The sequence below is a fragment of the Calliphora vicina genome, chromosome 5, assembly GCF_958450345.1.
Source record: "Calliphora vicina chromosome 5, idCalVici1.1, whole genome shotgun sequence".
In the NCBI taxonomy this organism is placed as follows: Eukaryota; Metazoa; Arthropoda; class Insecta; order Diptera; family Calliphoridae; genus Calliphora; species Calliphora vicina.
The window spans coordinates 95,753,929-95,764,841 of record NC_088784.1 but is presented as its reverse complement, the minus strand read 5'-3'; the positions used below and the strand labels follow the sequence as shown (position 1 = coordinate 95,764,841).

Below are 10,913 nucleotides of genomic sequence, written 5' to 3'. Positions count from 1 at the left end.
TACAAAAATGCTCTACTCAACATGCCCTTTCAGAATTATAGTTTCGCTATTCTGTTCCAAAAGTGGTGTTGGACAGTGTAATTTTAGAAAACTCAAAAAAAAAATATTTTAAAAACCGAAATTTTCAAATAAATTAAAAAAAAAATTATTTTGTTTACCTAAAAATATTTGAAAATTTTATTTTAAAGTATAATTTGTTGAAGGGTATATAAGGTTCGGCACAGCCGAATATCTTACTTGTCTTTTCCCACAAAAAATCGGGAGAGATTTGGATCCGCTATTAAAACAAATCCAGACTAAGATAGGTAAAAAATCTGAAATTAAAATTTTCAAATGTGAATATCTCGTAAACTATAAAATCGAAATCGAATGGAGAAAAATTTGGCATCATTTTTAATTTTTCATATATCCGAGATACACTGATTTGGGGTCTTGAGGCTCCGCCCCACCTTAGTCTTTAAAGTCCAAATTCAAGAATTAAACTCTACTGCACCTCCTCTATAGTCATGGACAATTTTATTAAAATTGAACTGAAAAGTAAATTTTAATGCATTAACAGTTTTTCCAAATTGTATTTGCGAAATAATACAAAATTCTCATACGAGTTCTCTGAGTGATGTGGACAACGATTGTTGTGATGAGCCAGCCCATCTTTAACAAATAGTTGGAATTCATCGTTGGAAATTCCATAAGGTCATTAGTAACGAGAACGATGTTTTGTGTAGTAGGAGAATCAATAATAATAATGAGAATTACTTGTTATGAATTTGAAATGAAAACTAATTAAACAGAAAAAAATTAAAAAAAAAAATAGAAACTTATAAAGCTGTGAAAAAATAAATAAATACCCAATTAGATAATTAAAATAAGTAGCTGAAATGACAAGTAGGAGTTATTTAAGGTTATAATGAGGGCGTTATGAGCGAAAGGTGTATATTTATTCATGGCCCAATATTTAAGCATAGTTTATCCTAAAGGGTCTTCCAATAGGGACTTATGAATTTTGACATTTGATAGCGGCCATATTTTTGAAATCACAGCTATCGAATTGGCTGTCATTTATTCAGTTTGTTTTGTCAATTACCCATGAACGGATATATCCTTCAAAAAACACGTGCAACTGATAGAATTGTTTTATCAAAATAGATGTTATGTTAGGGTAATTTCACTGTTTGGTGTAGATTTCGGGCTGGCTGCGTCATTGGTCCATATTTCTTTAAGAAAAAATTTGGCCAGGCCATCACCGTCAACGACAAGGCAACTTATATTGGCCTGACTTAGATGACATGGATACCAAAGTCATATGATTTCAACAGTATGACTCTAAGTGCCACACAGCTCATGTAACATTGGACATTCTCCACTTGCGATTTGGGTTCATGGTCTTCTAACGTTCAGGTGATGTGAACTGTATATTCCATAAATGATGGCATCGACAGGCCTTTCGAATAAAAAATGTCGATGATATCTCACACACACTTTGTTTTATTAAAATTTAAAGATAGAAAGCGCTTAATAATAGCTACTTTAGTTATTAAAAGCTTATATTGTACTAGTTTTCTCAGTATCAATAATTTGTTACAGGAATCAATATTGCACGATAGCTCGAATTACTTACACACATTTCATAATAGCCATAATTAAAAAAAAGAACTAAAAATAAAATTAACCACCCTTAAACCACAAACAAGAAACATTTGAAAAAACCTGCTAACAATATAAAAACCCTTTATACTATTCATTTACACTTTAGTTTTTGTTCATCCATTCATTCAATAGCTTTAAACGAACGCAAAAGAACTCCAACACAGCCAGAAAATTGAGAGACATCAAGCAACAAACCCGCCATTATGCAATTGAAACGGCCCATAGATTTAGGACAACCATTAGACTCTGTTTATGGTGTCAAATATCTATGGCTGAATTGGAGTGTCGTTGGCATGAATCCACCCGCCAGCATATCTAGTTTATGGCTCCTACTCTACTACATGTATTCTGCAGTAATTAATTTTCTAGGCAGCTTCTGTTTGCCAGCCTCAATGTTGGCAAATCTCTTTTTTATTAACTCATGGCAAGCATTGGTGGGTAATCTTTCATTAAGCATCACCATTTCCATGGCAACATTGAAACAATTGGTCGTATTGCGGCATCGTCGACGTCTACTGAAATCGAATGGATTTTTAAAACCCCTAGATGAGCGCAGTAGTCACCATCCCCAGGATCGTATGGATATATTGAATGGCATACGTACATGTCATCTATACTATGTGAGTTATATGACGACATATATATTTTGTGCTGTGGGCTTTTCCTATGTTGGTTGGTCCAATCATCAATTGATATATAATTCTTGGTTTCCCACCATTTTCGCCAACTCCCAGTCGAACTATTTGTTAGCATTTTCGCATCAAATTATGGCTCAAATGGTTTTAGTCTTTCAAAATGGCAATAATGATATATATCCAATGTGTTACTTATCTTTGGTTACTGCTCATTTGGAGAGTTTGGCGAATCGTATAAGCAGAATTGGAATGGAAAAAAGGCAACGTTCGGTTGCAGAAAATATCGAAGAGTTGAGATTGTGTATTTTGGATCATAAGAATCTGTTGGGGTAAGTGGTTGACATTTAAAATCTAGAAAATCGACCCTCAAATGATAAAATACCTCGATTACCTCATCAACATTTTTTTACCAAAAAGAGTTTTTGACCGATAATAGTGCTTCATATTTATTTTAAAGTATACTTTGGTGTAGGATTTATATAAGATTCGATATAACTATAAGCTATGAAATAACCAGACCATCCACACGCAGAGCAAAAATATAGTTGGGCATGGTTACTGTAACCATTTCAATATTGTTACAAGTTTTTTAACTATATTATAGTTACAGTAACCATTTACATGATTGTGGTAACCATAATATGGTTAATTTACGATTCTCATCATTGTATCAACCATATATATGGTTAATGTAAACAAATATATGTTTGTGACAACCATTCATATGATGAAGGACTTATCAAATTATGGTGCTCTCGGCTTAAGGCTTATCATAATCTGAGAACAACATTTTATGATAAAATTATTCATCATAAATATGGTTGCCACAAACATATATTTGTTTTTTGTAACCATATATATGGTTGATACAATCATGTGAATCATAAATTAACCATATTATGGTTACCACAATCATGTAAATAGTTTCTGTGACTATAATATTGTTAAAAATCTTGTAACATTATATTTTTTCTCTGCGTGCACTTTCCAGAAATAAGATAATTAGCATAATTAGGGTGTTTGAATTTAGCTTTTATTTTCAAACATTTGTACAATATAAGTTTATTCAAAGTATTGGACATTGTTAGCTATGACCTTTTCTCATCTTGCAGGCAATTTATGAATTCCACGCCATATTTTGATCATATATTGAGGACAAGAACTAATCAAGCAAATTTCGGATACTCTGTTTTAAGGTGAAGCATATCCCAGAGAGAGCGTTCTATATCGATCGAAACAAATAGTAGTCGGATGGAGCACGGTCTGGACTATAAAGCGGGTGAGGCAAAACTTCCCAATCACTTCATTCTAAATACTTTTTAACAGGTATTGCAGTATGTGACCGATTGTTGTCATGATGAAATATTACGGTTTCATATCTGGCCTCATATTCAGATCGTTTTTCGGCCAATGATCGCTTCAAACGAATCAGTTGCGTTCGCTACATGTTTCCTGTGATGGTCTGGTCAGATTTCCTTAGCTCATAATAGATAGGCCGCTTTTGCTCCCAACAAATACAGAAAATTACCTTAGCGGCATCGATATTTGGCTTTTTCAAAATCACCACAGTGACACATTTTTTTTTAAACAATTGAAGCAACCATTCGTTGGTACAAAATTCAACATTTTCAAATATTAAAAACTTTGTTGTTTACACTATAATGTTCAAAAACTAAGTGAGAATAAATGACAGAAATGAACCTTCAAAATGACATATAAGTTAGAAAAATAATAATTTCGAATCCCATAGCGACGCAATGGGATTCTGCAATGTACATGCAAAATTACATGTCAATCGGAACAGTTACCTAGAAATAACAGATAGGTTTTCAAACAAATTTGATTCCACCCCACTTTATTAGCAAATCCAGAATAAAAGTAGTTGTACAGGATTACCGCAATAATTTCAATAATATTACAAGTTATTTAACACTATTATAGTCACTGTAATTATTTATATAATTGCGTCAACCATAATATGTTAAAGTTATGATTCACATGATTGCATCAATCGTGATAACCAGAACAACATAATATTGTATAGTCCTTCATCGTAAAGTTGATTGCCATAAAACACATACATAATTACTACAATCATATATTTTATTGTAGCTATCATGATAACTATAATATGAAAACAAGATAATATAATATAATTGAGTAAAACTAATTGTCAAGTACATATAACTTAATTACTAAAACCATGATTGCTACCATCATAAGAATCGTAACTGTAACATGATTCCCACAATCATATAAATAAAACAGTAATAATGTTGAAATGATTGCAGTGATCATGTACAACTATATTTATACTCTTCACCATGAGTGGCAAGGGTCAATCCGTTTGTAATTTCTACATTTTTCATTAAAAGATTATTCGGGAATACAAAATTAGTATTTTAGTAAAATTGTTTTATGCTAAATTCCCAATTTTTAATTTGATAAATTCACTGAAATTTATTGTTGGGGGATAAGCTAGTTCCTATGCGCATTTCACTGGTTGTTTAGGCCAGATCATCAGGAAACCTATTCCCAAAAGGCTTTAGAAAAACTAAAGATATTATACAAATAAAACTATAGAGTGTTTAAGAATTACAGACACTCAAGCTTAATTTGTAAAAATATCAAAGCTTAACCTTCGCTTTACCAAAGATTTTGTATGTACATGGTTTACTAATACCCACCCGGGTGGTACTGCACTTTTATACATACAGTGGTGGCCAGGTAATTAAGACAAAAATTGTTTGCTAAATTCCATGTAATTGTCAATTATTTTTTCAAATATTTCCACAAATATGTATGCAAGAGGACTGTTTTAACACACAAGTGTGTTTTATTCGACTGTATCACTTCATACATATTCACCACGAACTCATAAGATTTTTCTACAACTTGACCAAAAATTTTTTTTTTAAATAAACATATCTTCTCACATTTATATCATTATATTTTTATTATTATAAAATATTCGGACCAAATTTCGTATTTTTAGTTCCATTAGTGTCGGTCATATCATGTTATTAACAGCGGATGTTCGCTGAGGTGGTTCAACGTATTTCCACATATATTTGTCCATATATGTTTTACCGATTATTCCAAACATTTTTGAGAAACTAGAAACATTAATAATAAATTGCATACCCTTAGAGGTCCTTTTATTTTGGCTCTAACGCACTTAAAATTCAGTTGATGAAAAAAATTCAAGTATTTGTCTTAAATTGGTGGCCACCACTGTATATGCGACGAACAAAATTTTAAAAAAACAAAAAAAACTTATAAAAAGTTTCAAATGATTTTAATAAATTCTACAGAGCTCTAAAATTTGTTCAGTGAGTATTATTTGAGTCTTATCGAAACAAAATTAAAAAAAATATTATACTACTAAATCCGTAATGGTCACCCGGGTGGGTATTGGTAAAGCGAAGGTTAAACAAAACACCAACAATAAACCGAGATTTTATCTTTTCTTACATTTCCTTTTGCGACCCATCAAAGTACATATATTCTGGATCGTTATAAATAGCGAAGTCGATATAGCCATGTACGTCTGTTGAAATCAACTTTCTTTAGCTCCCAGATAACTTACATACATGATTCATACAGCAATATATCGGAAATTCTTCCACTCGATTACTATTTAAAATCTACAAAATCGGCCCACAAATGGCTGAGATATAAGGGAAAAACCGGGACAACCTTGTATATAAGGCTACAATAAGTTGGACCTACAATGGATCAAAATCGGGAAAAAGATTTTTTAACCCGAATTTCTTAAAAAAAAAATTTTTTTTGACATAAATACTTTTTTAAATATTAAAAAAAAATTTTGAATAAAACTTTTTTAAAAAAAATTAAAAAACTATTTGGAAAAAAAATTATTTTTTAAAAAAAAATTTTGAAAAAAATAAATTTAATTTATTTTACCAAAAAATATTAAAAAAAAAATATTTTTAAGTATAATTTGGTGAAGGGTATATAAGATTCGCCACAGCCAAATATAGCTCTCTTACTAGGTTCAGTGAAAGCAATTTCATTTTCAAACCCATTTCAGGCAGCAAAAATAATAAATAAATAACCTAGCACGGATGATTGAGCATTTGTTAGTCGATACTATGCGGGAATATTGTCTCCACTCCTCGCTATATAAAGACCCGTTTCGAAGTCATATTGTAAATTAATAACAGGCTAAAGATTCTCACCAAAATAAGTTTTAGTAGTTTTAGACATAGAGAAAATAAACATAGAGCGAAACCTATCTTATCAAAGACCTAACTCATTTGTCAAAAATCTAAGTGGTGAAAACAAAAACATTTTTGAGTAATTTTTTTTTAGTTTTTTTCTAGTTTCCGCTCTATGTATATTTTCTCTATGGTTTTAGACATAGAGAAAACTAGAATAAAATTCAAACATAAAAACTACTCAAAATAATCAGACATACAAGTGTTGTTTATGTATTCACATAGTTTTATTTACTGACAACTGAGTTAGGTCTTTGACAATAGAGTATCCGCTCTATATTTATTCTCTATGGGTTTAGATTTAACCCCTTAATCATACTTTTTTGTTTTATCCCAGGTTTATAAAATACATTTTGTTCATAAATCTTTCCTAAAAAAACAATTATTAAAAATAATCTTCTTGCTACATATTATATTCTTTTTATTATCTTCCAACTTTGTTTCTATACAATTCAAATAAACCAAACATTTTAAAATTTTATATTTTAGTTTCAGTCCATTTCCATCATTTAAGTTTTTTCTTCCATTGCATTGCCTTTTAAAAACTTATTTTGTATTTTAAAATAATCAAATACTTGTCCTCATTAGCATGCAAATCATGGCTAACCAGGCTTTTTAACTCCCATTACTATGTGCGTTGTTGCTATTGCTACAATTTTCCTTTATCCTTAGTGCTTTTAATTCATCACTTGAAACCTACAAGAGCAACGCCAAATTGGAAAACAAAAAAAAAAAAGTTTTCCATTGCAAAACTACTTAACAAAAATATCACAGAAAACTCAGAATATCAGCTCGTCATGGTGAACACTTCATTCATATGGACCGACCACGTAGTATGTAGAGTTATGTGTACGATTTTGCCTTAAGAAAAATAATCAAAGTTTCTTTTAATTTTGCTTTTGGAACAGTTCTGTTCTAGTTTTTTTTTGTTTTTTTGGGGAACACAATACCAAGAGTTGGAGAAATGTTAAATACGTTTCAACTTAAAACTACACGTCCTTTAGAGACAAGTGTGGCTGAAGTGTAGTGGTAATCTCGTGGACTGGAGTGAAAATGGGAGGAATTGTTTAAATATTACAATGGCCCAAAATGTACTTGGGATTTGTTTTAAGAATAACCAGTTATATATAGATGGCGTACAGTGGGACGATTTCTAATAATGTTAAGGAGAAACTTCCTGTTCTCTATTATATTTCACACTGGTTCTATTCTATCATATTGTAAGGAGCTACTTTGTTAGTTGCACAATCTTCTTTCGTACTTGTCATTAATTTTGGAATCTCCTGGTGCGGATGCCTCTTAGCTAACATTTTTAGCAATTGTTATACCAATTTCTAAAAAGGGAGAGGCTAACAACCCTGAAAATTATGGTTCAATAACAATTTTTTCTGAATTTTCCAAAGGTACGGAGAGTATGGTAAACTACCTTCTTGTTGAATATTTGGAGTCCAACAATTTATTTACCGATCGCCGTAGAGAAAGCTCTGGGAGAGATTTGCTAGCTTCATATCGGAAGACCCAAGGTCAAAAACGTTATTGTTTCTTTGTGTTCTTTGGTGGAATTTATGCTCTAACTCCACTGTTCTTTAATGTTGTTTAACTTAAAACCAACACGTCCTAGTTGGAGACAAAACTACAACTACAATTGTGATAGGAAAGCATCCCCTCCTTAAACAAAAAAAAAACTAGAAAATGTAACTGAAATCCAAAAACAAACTTTAAATAGAGGCTTAAGAGATGCAACTCCCATTCACTCCTCGCATGTGTATGAATACGTACATGTATGTATGTTTGTATGGCAATTTTTGGAGAATTTTGTGGCTGAAAGTACTTAGCATGTCATCAGCATTTAAAACAGGTGCCATGTACTACTACTATATATGTATAGCATTGAATGGCTTTTAACAGCTCTTTTCAAACACAATTTAATCCTTTATTTTACGGTTGGTTATAGCTAAATGTGTCCTCTTCTCACTGTGTAAAACAAAAAAAACCTTTAAAATAATAGAATAAAATCTGTCTAACTTTTTGGCGTACGAAAAACTCTAAAAGTAGCTTAAAATATGCACAGCAATAGCAAAAACTTTTTAACACTAAAATGCATTAAAGCATTAACTAGACTGCACAAATATAGCACAGCCAAAAATCCGCACTTTGATCATGCAAATCCCAAATCAAACCTGCCAAAATAAATACTAAACCTACATACATATTTTAAATCTAACAAAATAAATAAATTAAGAACTGACTAACTCAAACATTAAATTCTAAATGCTCTTCTCTCCCACCCTCCTATTTTTTTTTTGTGGTTTATTTCAGTTATTTCGAGTGCATACGACCGGTCATTTCGATCACCTTGTTTCTTCAATTCTTCATTACCGCCTTTGTGCTCTGTCTGACAGCCATCAATATAATTGCCTTCAATCATGATTTAACACAGCAGTTTTTCGTCATTGTCTATTTGGTCATCGTATTGATCCAAGTGTTCCCCTGCTGCTGGCACGTCAATGTGCTAATGCACAAGAGTGACCTGCTGACGACGGCCATGTACAGCTGCAATTGGATGGATCAGAATCAGGAATTTCGCAAAATGTTAATAATTTTCATGCAACGCTCGCAGAAGACAAACACAATATTGGCTGGTAATTTGGCACCGGTAACGTTGCAGACATTTTTGGCGGTACGTTGTATTGTTGTTTTGGTTATTTTCATTGTTCTTGTTTAAAAAAATTTAAATGTTTATTTGCAGATATTACGCATTTCATTTTCAATGTTTACGATTTTTAGTAAAGTGTAGATTGATGCTATATACAAGTTGGTGATTAAATGCTGACATGTTGCCTCGTAACTAGCAATTTTAGCACAATATAAGCTAATTATGGCAAACAACATCAAGATGATACAGGCATCGTTTGGTACAATTTGGAAAAAAAAACTTGTTAGTCAAGTTTACTTGAGCAAGTCTTGAGTTTATAGAAGTGAGAGGAAAATCTTTCCAATATCCTTGCTCTCATCTACAAACTCAAGACTTGCGCAAGTAAACTTGACGTGTGCGACCAGCACTTAGTTTTTACATAAATTAAGATGGATCTTATTTTGAACTTTTACGACTTCCGATGCTCCCAAAGCCGAAATTTGTACTCCGTCATCTAAAAAAAATGCAAAATTAGGCCCACCCTAATATATATTGAAGATTTAATGTGAAGTGAACCAACATTTGAAATCGATGTCTTCCGATCGGGATGAATGATTTGCACCAAGATCACCAACAGGATCGGCCAAGAACTCTCTGAGTTAGAGGGGGTCAAAATTTGGTATTTTGTCCAAACAAGTGTTTTTTTCTCATCCATGTTCTTAGCAAAATAGCTATTTCTTCAATTTTTCGAAACAAAAAAAAATTAATTTTTTTTCCAAAATCAACTTTTTTGACTTTTTTTCAAAATATTTTTTTTTTTCAAAAGAAAGAATAGGTCTTTTCGTTGAAGAGCTTTTTTTTGTAACTCAAAACATAAAATTTTTTACTTGTTTTGCTAAATCAACAAGATCGTTCAAGAACTCTCTCAGTTAAGCTGACCACACACGCATGATTTGTGAGTCCGATTTGTTCGAGTTCGACGTCTTGTTAAAGGGGCTGTGCGCGAACAAAATCACAAGTAATTCAACATTTTCAATCACAAATCAGGCGAAGAAATCATTCCGTAATGACCTAAAATACCACCAATACTGTTTACAATAACAGTACAAAAATGGAAATTAACCCTTAATAGCACTTGGGGTCCAAATGACTCTGAACTTTTAAAATCACGAAAAACACAGTCATTTTGACCCCAAGTGCTCTTAAGTGTTAATTTCCATTTTTGCACTGTTATTGTAAATACTAGACTTCATGTTATATTTTTCTTATGTTTCATCAAAATCGGCCCAAAAATTTATAACATTTCGCTATATTTCCATTAGAAATTCCAAATATTGAAAAATTTGACTTTTGACCTTCACGATTTAAGGGTTAACGTTTTCCGATTTTAGGAAAACTTGCAGACTATATTTAAAATTACCTGGACTATAATACTCTGAACAGATTTTAATTAAAATTAATAACAGTAAGGAAATTTGGTTAATTCGCCAAAATATGGCCAAAATTTTTTTTTTTTCGAAAACCGCAAAATTTATAACGCATTTACGGAAAAGTATAGGAGGTATTGACATACATTTTTCACATTTTTATTCCCTATTATGTTGACAATAAATCCCCATGTGATGATAAAAAAATTCTGAAATTTGTTTAACAAAATTTTTAAAAATTTGAAATTGGAGTTTTGAAACTGACTTTAAAAAAAATATTTTTTTTGTTTTTGGTTGTACCTGTGAATAGGTTAACTATATCCTATGA

The 10,913-nt window shown here is 31.5% G+C and overlaps 1 protein-coding gene across 1 annotated transcript; it reads left to right on the top strand.

The window, feature by feature from the left end:
• Positions 1-1,850: 1,850 nt before the first annotated feature.
• Positions 1,851-9,320, top strand: LOC135961490 (odorant receptor 2a-like). Its single transcript, XM_065512990.1, has 3 exons — positions 1,851-2,611; positions 8,843-9,203; positions 9,273-9,320. Exons 1-3 carry the CDS (start codon positions 1,851-1,853, stop codon positions 9,318-9,320), a joined length of 1,170 nt encoding a protein of 389 aa, XP_065369062.1.
• Positions 9,321-10,913: the final 1,593 nt, after the last annotated feature.